Genomic DNA, 14182 nt, shown 5'->3' with positions numbered 1-14182 from the left:
TTAACGATAAATATCGTGGAAGGGGAAAGAAAGAAAGTTGTGCGCTTTTCTAAAAGTATAAAACAAAATGAAGCGAATCCGGAGGTTTTAATGGTCCTCCTCGCGAGAGGTATAAAAAGAGTAAAAAAAAAAAAAAAATTAATTAAAAAAAAAAAGAAAAGATAAAGATAAATGATAAATGATGGGAGAAAAGAATCGAGAGAGATAGAGGGAGAGGGAGAGTTCGTGAAAGGGAGAGAAAGAGAAAGAGAGAGAAACAAGAGACAACTTATTTGGACCGATCGATCGCTCGTCACTTCACGATTTGTAAATGTGCGTGCACGGACGGGTGTCACGGTCACGTGACAATTTAATTTTGTACATAAAAGCGACGAACGAAAATGATTATATTTTATTCCATTGACGAATTCACGTCGGAAGTCGGATCGGCTTGGGGGACTTGGAGGGTGACTGAGAGAAACATAAAAATACTCGCGAATGATAATACTCTTGATCGAACTGGCATAATACTAGTAATAATAATAAATAATAAATAATAATAAATAATAAATAATAATTAATAATTAATAAATAATAAAAATAATTAAAGAAAAATCGTGAAGGTCGTCTCAATCTAACGTGTCCCCGTTATACTTTCATAAATATTATCAGAAGAAAAAAAAGAAAAAGAAAAAGAAGAAACGCAAAACAATATTAATATTTCCTTATTCCCTCGTTAGTCGTGCGTTGAGAGACGGCGAAGAAGAAGAAGAAATAAAATAAGAAAATAATTTTTGATAGAAGGAAAATAGTACGACGAAGATAATTTTAATGGGAAAAGGTTCGCGATATAAAAAAGAAAAAAAAAAAAAGGAAAAAAAAAAGGGGGAGAAAAAAAAATTTGCAGAAAATCGAATTACCAGGGACAAATAAATTTACGACTCTCCTCCGCTCGTTCGATCCTCATTTCGTCCGGCTCGTTCGTCCGTTCGTCTGTATTTTTGTTTTCTTTTTCTTTCTTTTTTTTTTCTTTTCTTTTCTTTTCTTTTCTCGTTTTCTAAGTACACGGAATGGCTGAAAGAAAGAAAGAAGGGGAAAAATGAAGGAAGAAAAAAAGAAGAAAAGAAAAAGGCAAAAGGAAGGAAATGGAAAAACATATGTACATATTGATAATTGCGTTCATTGTGTAAATACTCTTTCAAGGAAACATGACAAACGTAAAAAAAAAAAGAACACATATACACATACACATGGGCACGCATGCGCACGTCATTGTACGCGTCGTGCTCAACGCGCGAGGTTTATTTTATAAGACTACATTATTATATATATACATATATATATATATATGTATATATATATATATATATATACAGACACACACATACATACACATATATATATAAATATATACATACATATATATATATATATATATATATATATATATATATATATATTACCGTGTAATGATATTTAACAATAAGGTACATATATTCTATACTCTTACACGCTAAGTACTCAATAAATATATCTATAAAATTTCCTAGTGTTTGTGAATGTCTATATCCATACCTAATCCCGCTAATCCCATCGTATCGTGACGTCTTAAACTACTACCCCTCATCCCTTATCCTCCGCACCATTGTCATCCTACCTTCCTTCTATTCTACCAAGCAAAATAAAATTTTCTATTTATTTACACAAATAGATAAATTTCACTTAAATATTATCTTGTAAAAATTATCCGTCGGATCCGTCGTAAGGTCTTTTTATAAATATTGTTCCTAAATGTTCTCTACCTTTATCCTAAAACTATCCATGTATATCTATCTCTTACACGTACACATTTATAAACTAATTATCTCTTTCTCTCACCTTTTGCTATCGTCATATATATTTTTCTCTGTTGAATTAAACGTTAATGAAAATTATATTAAGCTTGTATAAAGTTTACGATAACAAATGAAGAATGAAAATGGAAAAGAAACAAAAAAAAAAAAAAAGAAAGAAAACACAGAAAAAAGCGTCCTTAGAACGGATCCGTCGCAAATCTGAAAAGTACCTACGAGAACGCGACGATGTGATGAAAGTTGTTTTTTCTATCGAAAACTATTAAAAGGAGAGATAATTAAAGTCTTTTAGTAACATTAATGACAAGTTGTTATCATTGCTCTCACACTCTCTCACACTCTTTCTCTCTTTTACTAACTCTATATATATATATATATATATTTTGTTTGTTTGTTTGTTTGTTTGTTTGTTTATTCTTAAAATACTTAAAGTTCTACACTATATTTTAAAGAAAATATTTTCTTAGATTTCAAATGTCGCTAAGCAAACATAGTTACAATTTATAATATTAGTCCCACATATATATATGTCTATATATATACATATATATGTATGTGTATATATATATATATATATATATATATATGTATGTATATACATATATCTTGGATTGATTTGTTATTAAAAAAAATTATAGAACATACAGCTTTTGTACATTGGATGGGTCAGTGAAAATCTGCTATTACAGTAGCGTCTGTGCTGCCATTCTCGGTCTTGACTATTTCCGATTCTCTGGAAAAAACGATGAAAAAGGTAACAAAAATTTGTTATAAATTTATTCTTTATTTTTATTTGACGAAAAAAGATTTGTTAGCAAAGTGTTCAGGGAAAAATATTAACGTAAAAGTAAAATATTTGCAAAGTATAATCCTGATGCGTTAGAAATAAATGAATCGCGAAAAGTAAAACTTAGAGAAAAAAAAAAAGAAAGAGAAAATAAAAAAAAGAAAGAAAAAATACAACTACAACAAAATATACGATTAAAGAGAAAAAAAAAAAAATAAAACGAAAAAAAAAACAAAAAAAAAAGGGAACGTATTGCTTTGAGGATTAATACTGCACAAGATATTCTGCTTTTGTACATTATTTTATTATGAAGTATTTGCTCTGGACAGATCTCCATTTATTACAATTTTTTGTTTACTCTTCTCAACGTATTTACAATCGTTACGTCTTCTGGGAAAAGAAAAATGGAAGAAACATTTTCTTTGTCGCGCTTAAATCGAATTAATAATATTTGAAATTTGCATTTTCATTCTAAAATATCGTATCGTACCGGCGATATTATTTTTCAAGATGAAATATAGAATTTATCGTTATCTTTATAATAATACCTAAATTTCCCATGAAGAAAAATTGATGATAAATATGACGATGAAAATAGAAAACTTGAAAATAAATAACAAATGTGCTGATACTTTAAGCAATGCACCGATTCTTACAATTAACGTAGAAATATTTACGTAAAATGTAGACGAATCGTTGACTAAAATCTACAAATCGTACATATGCATATAGATAGTATAATCATAAAACTGGTCGTGTGAGGGGAGGAGGGAGGGGAGGGGTGTGGGTGTGGGTGGGGGTAAAAGGGGAAGGTGAAAACCGCTTACTTGTGCAATAAGTGTAACAGATATACCGGTGCAAGATTAATTAGCTGTGAAAAAACGATCGTTATTGGATGTACTACTTACACGCATTGTGTTTATTATAAAACGATCGATATCTATTTCTTTATAAGAGAAATGAGACTATCTTAATTTCTATATAATATTTTGAAATGTATCACACACATTCGTTATTATAAAATCTTATTAATTTTTAATTTACCGTATTAAATAGGTTCACATTTATAATTTCTTTTTAACCGAATACGGTAAGTATTTATATGATTTAATCAAACTATTATTCTTAAATAATTTCCTAAGAGCAATTTTAAAAGCATTAACATATCTATCTTATTATTAGAATTATCCCAAAGCTATTGGGAACATGAAAAATATGTGGAGCACCGTGTACTTTTATCGAGGAATGTGTATTAATTATTAATAATATACTGTTGAAAAATATAGACGGGTTCGATGAAGTACCAGGTGCACAGCCAAATTTTACAAAAATATCATCAATAGCTATAGCCATTACGACTTAATATTGCGTTACGCTCTGTTTCCAAGATTTTAAAAATTTCCTGACTAGAAAGATACAAAAGTGTGAAAGAACTATAATTTATCTAATCTTGTATCTTTATCCAAAATACCATATTATTATCTACGAATGTATCCAAAGAAGTCCTACGATAAAAAAAAGTTTTGCATCTAGATTTTTATACTGTTAATTTTTCTTCACTGCAAAAGGAATTAACATAATAAAGCACCTTCGATTTTTTTTTCTTTTTTTTTCTTTTTCTTTTTTTTTCTATTCCTGAACACAGGCATTCCCACTGTACGCAATGTACGAAGGTATATATTATATATATACATAGTCAATGATATATATATATATACAATATACATGTACGAAGATGTATATATATATATACATATATGAATAGGTATAGTAAATAATATAATCACCAACATTCGTGTATCATTAGCAAAATGTTGGTGTTCCATTAACAAATATAATAAACAATTGCATATACAAATATACAAGCACATTTGTATTCAAAATCGACAAATAATGATTCAGTTATTGTAGTGCTACTCCTTTGGAGCAAAACCAATTCGACTCAATTATGGCATTACTTACTCAAGGCCCAGAGCCCAATTGATACCTTGCACTAGGAACAGAATTAGTGGTTGCCATGCAACTAACCACCTTATCCAATCCAATAATTGACCATACAATACATGTGGCCGTTCCCATCTTTAAAAATCATTAAGGCTGATATAGCATATATATACATACATATAATATATTGTAAAAAGAATTTTTTTTATCTGCAAAAGGATACGGATTGCGAAACATCTTTTTGAGGTCCACTTTTTCCTTACAATAAGGACATGTCTGTTTTTTCCCTACGATGCACCAACCTCTAATGCAAAATTCATGAAAGACATGTTCGCAGCTAAGTTTAAATGTATTTTCAATAACACCTTCTTCTTCTTCTGAAACTAAAAGCTTGTTTCCACATACAGCGCATACTCCTGGCTCTAAAGTTCTTGTTGGCATACTGCCTGGAGCATAATACTGTAAATTATATAAGATTTTATGAACATCATAATAATTTCATAATTTATTTCTATAAACTACTCACTCCTATGTGTGAAGCCATTTTATCAGCACATATCTCAGCAACATCCCTTCCAAGAACACCAAAATAAAGGCCATAAAATAAGAAAAGTATACCACAATCCATCCAAATTTGAGGCTTCACGTTAAATGCAAGATTCAAACCAAAAAATGTTGCTAATACTATAATATATCCAATTATACCCAAAACATAACTAAGCTTGTAAATAAAGTAAAACCACTTGTACACTAATCTGTAAAAAAAAAATATATATATATATATAACAAACAGTTCAATGAACTATTTTAAAAGTAAAATATAAAACTTATTATTTTATAATAACAATCATACCTAGGAGTTGTACCCTGTATTGGTTTCTGAATAGCTTTTCTTACTACAAGTCCTGTTATACATGAGGAGACTAACCACAGAAAAATAAATCTCCACCAGTGATTATTTAGACTCATACCAAATGGTATTATCCACATAACTATCAATGTTATTAACTACACAAAAATTATATATTTCTTAATGTGTCAATGATATGAAATATTATTAATATGATTAAGACGTACTTTATTTTACCTGATATGATTTAAAATGTCTCTTTTTCCATTCAATTAAAATGACTTGTGCTACCGTTAATGTCACTAATAAAATTAGTAACATTTCAGCATGCATTGATTCATGGCCTTGATGCTGTTTGTGCATCTTTATATGTTCTACCCTGAAAAATCATTAAATTTTACATTAACACATAATAAATTTCTTTACTTGTTAAATATTACAACGTACAGTTATTACAATGAATAATAACTTTATATTATTATAAATAATTTACCTCCATTTTTCTGCAGCAGTCATTTCTGCTTCACTCTAGAAAAATTAAAGATATTATTTATTTCATAATATTATAAACATATCTATAAACATATTGGATATTATTAATTAAGTTTCAACTTGCTTACAGTAAATGAATATGACATGGACAATGTGTGCACACATTTTATCTTTATGTAAACATAAAAATAATTATAATGATAATGTCATTTTTGAATTCTTCATGCAATTTAAGAGGTTATACTTTGCGTATATCATTTATTTTTCTAAAGTACTATTATTAAAAGATTAAAATGTAAATTTATAAAAAAATATATACACACTTTATTTGGCATTGTATGCAGATCCATCGTTTATAGTATTTTTAACCAACAGTGAACAAATAGATTTTAACAAGCTGGCATAATGTACCCGTTGCTGGGTGGCACATCTTAAGGTGCTGTTCACACTGACGTTGATAAATTCATATCAAGAATAATCATAAATTATTCTTAAATATCTGTATATAAAGAAATGTTTAGATAAAAATAATTGAAGATAAAATAAGATCGATTGTATATTAATTAAATTAAATATATAAAAAAATTTCTTCAGAACTTTTTCTTATGCATCAAAAAATCTGAACATTTAAATAATTAATATTTTGTTTTTAATTCCCGCCTTGCAATAAGTCAGCCATATTGACTTTATAAAAAAAAAAAAACAAATAATGTAATGCCGGGTGATACTTAATAAAATTTATATTAATAATATTTTAAATAATAATCATTTGATACATTTTTCACGATCATATAAAAATTTCTAAATAAAAACTAGTCCAAATTATGGATTTCTTTTTTATATATTGCTAAATAAAAATTAAAGCAAGTTAATCGTTATAAAATACAAAGTCTTATTATCGAGCCATTTGTTGAAAATAGAAAGTAATTTAATTTTCCACCCGTTGTATATAATGAAGCATTACCTGAGATATAAATATATATAAGTATACGTAATATATCTGTATGTAACAGAATTTACTTTACGATAATATAAAGTATCAATAATAAAATCTAAACATACCTTATAAGATCAGTGAAAGTTACTTATAAATTACAAAAAAAAGAAGTTGTAACATTATCAAATAATATTTTTGTACAAGTCGTTACACGGTACGAATCCGATATTAAAATATAACATGGAAAAAGAAAAAGAAAAAACTATACGTAATAAATAACACAGTATAATTTCAATAATCATTTCAAGATACATAAATGTGTAACATATTTGATAGTTTTAAAGTCAAAAATAAAAATATTTTTAAATTTCGCGGTAGGTTAGTTATCAAGATGGCGTCGAATTATTGTCGATTACGATAGCGCCGCCTAGTATAAATACGTTCGGAATTGTTCGTAGGTAGTCGGTCGTTGACGGCAGATAAACCACGCCCATCGGAGCCGATCAGAGAGGGAAGCTGGTAACTCATTTCGTGAAGGAGCGACATGAGCGCTTGTACCGTTTCTTGAGAGAAGGCGCGACGCGATTACGACGGATTCCATTGCTATAAAATACGCGCGACGGAGAAGTGTCAGCCGGTCTTGGGATCGTTCGTGAGTTCAGTGAGTAGTGTACAAGTGCGTGATTGGTTTCATTTCGGACACGTGGTTACAATTTAGATTAAGTATTGGAAGACGCTTCGAAAGAATATCGGCTTACGAAGAAGGAAGATCGTTTAGCCTCGAGGAATTACTTTCGAGTAAGTAAAGAACGAGACAGAAGGAAATACGAGAAAATCTAACGTTTTAATATGTGCGTTTAAAGGACAATTACATGGATCGAATTGTTCCTATGTATATACATACATATATACATAACTACATATGTATGTGTGCGTGTGTGTGTATATTGTATCCTTTTGACAGCACCTCGATGAATTCTACATAATTTGCCATGCATCGGTGCATATATGACGACGAAAGAGAAAAGAAATATATAGTATATACGACACGCATCGTGGCGAATCACGATCGAATTACATTTATTTTCTTTCAACGATATTATTCCTCTAAGGATAAATATTCTTCAAGATATTAAATACAATGATAGATTCTCGTTAGTAAAAGAAAAGAAAAGAGAGAGAAAAAAAAAAAGAAGAAGGAAAGCTTAGTAATATATGTTCTCGATATATATATCTATATATGTATATATATATATATATATATATATATATATATATATATTTGGCATGTTGACTTTTTAATGCTTTCTGCTTAGAATCTGTTTACGTAAAATCCCAGTCGAGTTGACCGAGGTTAGCGGTGATTACGTAGAACACGACGCGCAGCGATGTTCACGGGTAAAGAATTTGAAAAACATTTCCGCGTGTTCTCTCTTCCTACGAAACGAGAACGATCGATGTTTAGATACCAAACGTTTTCTTTTTCTTCTTTTTTTTTTTCTTTTTTATTTTCTTTTTATATGTTCTTTTTTCTTTCTCAGTTTACAAAAAAAAATACGTTACAGATAAAATTGAAATTTGTTAAATTTTAAGAGATTTGTTCAACCTTAATGCGTAACTAGTTTCGTTTTAACGTCGAACGAAAAGTTTTTAAAACTCTTTGCCTTTCTCTCTCTCTCTCTCCCTCTTTCTCTCTCTTTCTCTCTATCTCTATCTCTCTTTCTCTCTCTCTCTCTCTCTCTCTCTCTCGTTTTAACAGGTAGTCCTCGTTGTCTGTCGTACGTTCGTTCGTTCGTTCGTTGGTTGCCACATCGTAAAGATTTTGTCTAACCTAAGTGACCCTGAATGCACATAGAACCGAACGAAAACAGTGACGAGCCTGGTCAATAATTTTACCATCGATCTCTCGTTCTATCGTTAGATCCAATATCGAATCCGTAGATCACGTTTATCTGTTGCATTCTATCTGTCTCTCGATCTCTCGTACACTTTCGTTTTTTGGTATATACTATGTACGACATGGGAACTGAATTTTTTTTCTTTTTGAGATTGTATCTTATAAATGAAGAAAAAAAAAAAAAGAAAAAAAAAAGAGAAAAGAAAAGAAAAATAAAGTCGATCGATTAGAGGTTATGTAATAACGCCATTTTATTAAGCACATATGACAATCGTTACATTTAATTATTAAATATACAAATGTACATTCATTTTATATCTATTCATTCTATTTCATAACATTTTTATCGTATTTAATTTTATATATATATATATATTAAGGATTTTACGTGTTGGTAAGAAAATACCTTTGCGTAGCGCGGCATTCCTCTGTGCGTTTAAATAGAATAGAAAAAATGCACAACACGTAATTTCATTTACTTTTCATTTTAACGCGTGTGCGTATTAACGTAACGAATAATATTGCATAGTTATTCTTGTTACACCGTTGGATACATAATTTTGTTGGTAAGTGTTTAACGATAATGTGTACAGATAAATATAAAATAAAAGAAAATTTTTTTTACTTGTAAATAATAATACAGATATTGTCTGACACACAATATATACACAAACACACATACATACACATATACATACAAATACGTACATACATACAAAAGTCATCGGTAGACAAAAAAAAAAAGGAATTTTCGTTTCACATGATCGAATATCAGACGGATAAATACGTAAACAAATATATATATATATATATATATATATATATAATACATAAATAGAAATGAGACATTTAAATATTCAGTTTAGTCATCATTGAGTTACATCGAAAAGGTTTACAAACTCGATTCGTAAGTCAGGGAACTTGGAAGGTACAAAGTTCTCGCGTTCGCCCGTTCGGATGTTGTATTCTGTATTGGCGAGTGTCCAAGTTTCGGTTCTGCTCTCACCGTATTCTCTCCTCTCTTCTTTCTCTCTCTCACTCTCTCTCTCTCTCTCTCTCTCCTAAGCTATTCTGCCATTGCCAATTCCACCTCGGTTGCGCTACGTGCTATCTTGTCTTCCACGAATGCAATGGTGTGCACGCGCGAGAATCTCTCCTCTATCCACTTTTACGTGCAGTACATGCATATACAGTGTGTCTTTAGTTTTTCCGAATAAACTTTTTAAATCTCTTAAGATCTACTCGTTGCATTTTTCAAGAACGTATAAAAACTACACATGGTTATTTTTTTTTTTTGTTTTTTTTTGTTTTGCTACATAAAAGTATTTTCTTACCAACACGTAAAGTACTCAGTATATATATATGCGCAATCAAAGTATATATATATATATATATATATATATATATATATATATATATTCAAATACGATAAAAATTATATGAAATAAAATAAATAAGTATAAAATGAATGTATGTATGTGTATTTAATAATTGAATATATTGTCATATATGTTTAATAAAATGGCGTTATTACATAACCTCTAATCAATCGGCTTCATCTTTCTTCTTTTTTTTTTTTTTTTTGTTTTACTTCTTTTCTTTTCATTTGTTTATTTATTTTTTGTTTCTAAACTTGAATGAAACACTATTTCTTGAGAAAAAAAAATATATATATATATATATATATATATGAAAGGAAACTTATATTTTTGCACATATAAAAACTTTAATCTCCAAAGATCTCATTGAATTTTGGAAGAATGTATAAAGAATTAAGGTTTTTTTTCTTTTCTTTCTTACTACATAAACTTTTTCTAAACTTGAATGAAACCCTATTTTTCGAGAAATATACATATAAAAAATTTATATTTTTGCACATATAAGTAAACTTTAATCTTATAAGATCTTGCTGAATTTTAATGGAATTTATAAAAAATTAATCCTTTTTTTATTTTAATATATAAATATTTAAAAACAACTATAAATATAATTAAATTGCTAACTATAAGTACAGCTATAAATATAATTAAACTACAAACTAATAAATATAACAACTATAAATTATAAATAAACTTTAATTCCTTAATCCTTATAGTAACCTCTGAAAGTTTACCATTCTTGAAAAGAATTATTAGTCTTATTAAAATTTTTGGAAAAAATATGCGATTATTGAGATATCTATTAAAATTAACATATTTCTCTTAACAATGAAGACATTTTTTTTTCTTTCTTTTTTGTTTCATTATTTTTATTATAAAATTTATATAGTTTTACATAAAAGAAAGAAAAAAAAATAACTTATTTTTATTATATTTATAAATATAATAAAATCAAAAATAAAATAACATTGCACGTGTTTAAATTATATTTAAAAAAGATTAAGTTATTTAAGAAGGGTATTAAAAAGATTAAGAAAGAACTTGCTGAATTTTAGAAGAACGTATAAAGAATTCACACCATTTCTTTCCATTTTTTTTTTTTTTTTTATTTTATTACATAAATGTTAATAAACTTGAATAAAACATTATTTTCCAAAAAGAAGAACCCTTTTATTTTTATACACATAAATAAACTTTAAGATCTCATTGAATTTTAATAAAACGTATTAAAAAAGAAACAATTCACATCTTTTTTATCTCTTTCTTTTTTTTTTTTTTTGTTAACTTTTTATTTTTTCTCTTATCTCCTGTCTCTCTTATTTTCTTTTTTTTTTTTTTGTTTCTTTTTTACTTTACTATATAAATCTTTATTAACTTGAATGAAGTATTGTTTTTCGAGAAGAAAAAAATTTTTATTTTTGTACGTACATACAAGAAAAAATTGTACCTCTTAAATTTAGCTACGTAATATTGGGTTCATTAAGGGTTCGCCTAACACGTTCGAAGACGAGTGGAAGACGATAACATTTCTATAAAATCTAATATTACATAGATGAAATATTTCTCGAACTGTATAGAAAAAAACTTAATATTGCAAAGTTGGATTTTTAAAAGATTTAGAATATATTTAAATAAAAAAAAAAAAAAAAAAAAAAAAAAAAAAAAAAAAAAAAAGAAAAAGAAAAAGAAAAGAAATAGATCAATCAATCAATCAAATTTACGTAAAAATAGATACTTTCCAAATGCGATTTATTATTTAAATTATATTGAAAAAGAAAAAAAAAAGATGAAAAAAAAAATAAAACAAGAACAAATTTTTTTTTTTTTTTTTTTTTACGGAAACTCTTTTCTCGATACTTTCCAAATATGACTTATTATTTAAATTGTATTGAAAAAGAGAAAAAAAAGATGAAGAAAGGAAAATAAAAAAAAAAAAAAGAAAGAAGAAAGAAAACAACGAGAACAAATTTTTTTGTTTACGAAAGTAAACAACAATGATACTTCATTATAATATATTTATTACAAATAGTCGGTGATATCTTATGAACGTTACGTTATATAACAAATTCGTTTCGTTCGTCATTCGAAAAAAACGCAGGTATATAATGTTACTAATGCAAACGGGTTATTAAAATTTATCTGGGGGAAAAAGAAAAAAAAAGAAAAAAGAAAGAAAGATATTGTGAACAAAGTATATCCACGAGTACAACAGAAATATATCCATATATCCATACATATGTATATATATATATATATAACGAATATATATATATATATATATATATATATATATATATATATATATATATTCGTCAACCTGTTGATGACAGAGACGCAAAGAATTGGATTAAATTAATTCATCGTCATTGGAGTTTACGCATCGCTAGGTGACTTTTCTCTCATGACTTTAATGAATACAATTTTTTTTCCTTTTTTTTTTCCTTTTCTTTTTTTTTTCTCTCTCTCTCTCTCTCTCTCTCTCTCACTATAGAAACTCTCTTACGTACCTAACGTGTCCTCGATTTCCTTATAATATCCGTTGAATTTTTCAACGATTTTTCCAACGATAGCGACGATCTAAGTCAGACATTTACAAGAATCCATATTTAGAATTGAAAAGAAAAGGAATGATAGTACGATTGAGTTTCGTTAACATTTTGTTGTACGTTTAGAGGAGAAGATTAGAAGACGTCGTTCGTTATTGTTATAATACTTTGCCAATATTGATACAAAGTTTTACGAATGAAAAGAGAGTGAAAGAGATGATAGAATGAAAGAGGGTGATTGGGCAGAGGGGTGTATATGTTTATATCGTATATGCGCGATTGAAAGGTCACAGGTAGTAAATACTTACGTATTTATCTATTGTACGATTTCATCTAATCGAATACTATCGTTTTCGTTAGTCATTCTTAGATCTAATTCTTAGAAACTCGCATTATCGTTGAACTAACAATCTAAAAGGCCAAGAATAGTATTAGTCGTCGTTGTTTTATTTTCAAATATTTTTCTTCTTCTTTTTTTTTTCTTTCTTTTTTTCTTTTTTTACTCCGATAATGTCGTATTTTATTTTGTTTGTTTGTTTTCTTTTTTTTAAACTGTTCTTTTCCTTTTTTTTGTCTTTTGATTTTGCTCTCTCTCTCTCTCTCTCTCTCTCTCTCTCTCTCTCTCTCTCTCTCTCTCTCTCTCTCTCTCTCTCTCTCTCTAGTATAAATCTTATCTTAAAATTTTATCTGATATAAATGAAAAGTAAAGAACGTCGCATCTTTAAATGTAACAAATTGTGAAGGAAAGAAGAGAAACAGAGAGAGATAGAGAGAGAGAGAGAGAGATAGAGAGAGAGAGAGAGAGAGAGAGAGAGATCCATGATCATAAATATAATGAACATGTTTACGAGAGAAACTGATGATTATAAATTTATTCCTTAGCGGATTCGAACAGGAGGATAATAAGTCGTGGAAAGTGTTAAGGCATTCAAGGATGCTCTTCGTTTTTTTTTTTTCTTTTCTTTTCTTTTTTTATCATTTGTAATTAGTGAGCTCTACACATAACGGATACGTCATGTGGTCATTGCTGTTCTTTTGTATTTATTTTTAGACTTTCTTATTTTTTTTTTCTTTTTTTTTTTTTTTTGTTCCTTACATATGAATCCAACGTCTATATAAATTCTAACTCTCTCTCTTTCTCTCTCTATCTTTCTATCTATCTTTCTTTCTTTCTTTCTTTCTTTCTTTTTATTTACGTGTCTGTACGTGAATAATATTTCGTAGAAAATTTCTCGAGTATGAGTCAAGCTTAGCTAAGATTATAGGATCTAGAGTTGAGATCCAATCCTCAAGATGTCTGGTTAGCGATCATTGACGCGTATCACGTTAGACAATTAAATAGAAACGGGTATTTTCTTTTAACTCGCTTTTAACTTTTCTTTTAACTTATTACGAGAGAAAGAGAAAAGAGAAGGGATACTTACGTACATACACATATATATATATATGTACACATATACATACACTAAACGCACATAAGTTGAATTCTCGATAAAATTCCAAACATCCCTTGGTTAT

General features: G+C 28.1%; 2 protein-coding genes across 6 annotated transcripts in view; one reads left to right on the top strand and one right to left on the bottom strand.

Moving 5' to 3' along the window:
* The window catches only part of LOC118446922 (E3 ubiquitin ligase Rnf121), a 20692-nt gene extending 14333 nt beyond the window's left edge, over positions 1–6359 (bottom strand). For 2 of the 3 annotated variants that reach the window (XM_035878142.2, XM_035878141.2), the window contains exons 1-8: positions 6229–6359; positions 5907–5941; positions 5651–5792; positions 5417–5571; positions 5090–5318; positions 4787–5022; positions 4582–4698; positions 2478–2565 (exon numbers count right to left, since the gene is read on the bottom strand). In XM_035878142.2, the coding sequence (XP_035734035.1) occupies positions 2499–2565; positions 4582–4698; positions 4787–5022; positions 5090–5318; positions 5417–5571; positions 5651–5792; positions 5907–5941; positions 6229–6255 (1008 nt within the window). In that variant the 5' untranslated portion in view covers positions 6256–6359 and the 3' untranslated portion in view covers positions 2478–2498. Of the gene's footprint in view, positions 1–1448; positions 2566–4581; positions 4699–4786; positions 5023–5089; positions 5319–5416; positions 5572–5650; positions 5793–5906; positions 5942–6228 lie in introns of those variants that run through there. The other variant, XM_035878136.2, reaches the window with a different exon arrangement.
* A 989-nt stretch (positions 6360–7348) lies between these two features.
* The window catches only part of Synd (protein kinase C and casein kinase substrate in neurons protein Synd), a 47724-nt gene continuing 40890 nt past the window's right edge, over positions 7349–14182 (top strand). The window contains exon 1 of one of the 3 annotated variants that reach the window (XM_035878131.2): positions 7349–7640. The gene's annotated coding sequence lies outside the window, so the exon portion shown is untranslated. The remainder of the gene's footprint in view (positions 7641–14182) is intronic. The other 2 variants (XM_035878129.2, XM_035878130.2) reach the window with 2 other exon arrangements.

The sequence above is a fragment of the Vespa mandarinia genome, chromosome 3, assembly GCF_050613455.1.
Source record: "Vespa mandarinia isolate Hongniang chromosome 3, ASM5061345v1, whole genome shotgun sequence".
Taxonomy (NCBI): Eukaryota; Metazoa; Arthropoda; class Insecta; order Hymenoptera; family Vespidae; genus Vespa; species Vespa mandarinia.
The sequence above is the reverse complement of the archived record's forward strand: the minus strand, read 5'-3'. Positions and strand labels throughout refer to the sequence as shown.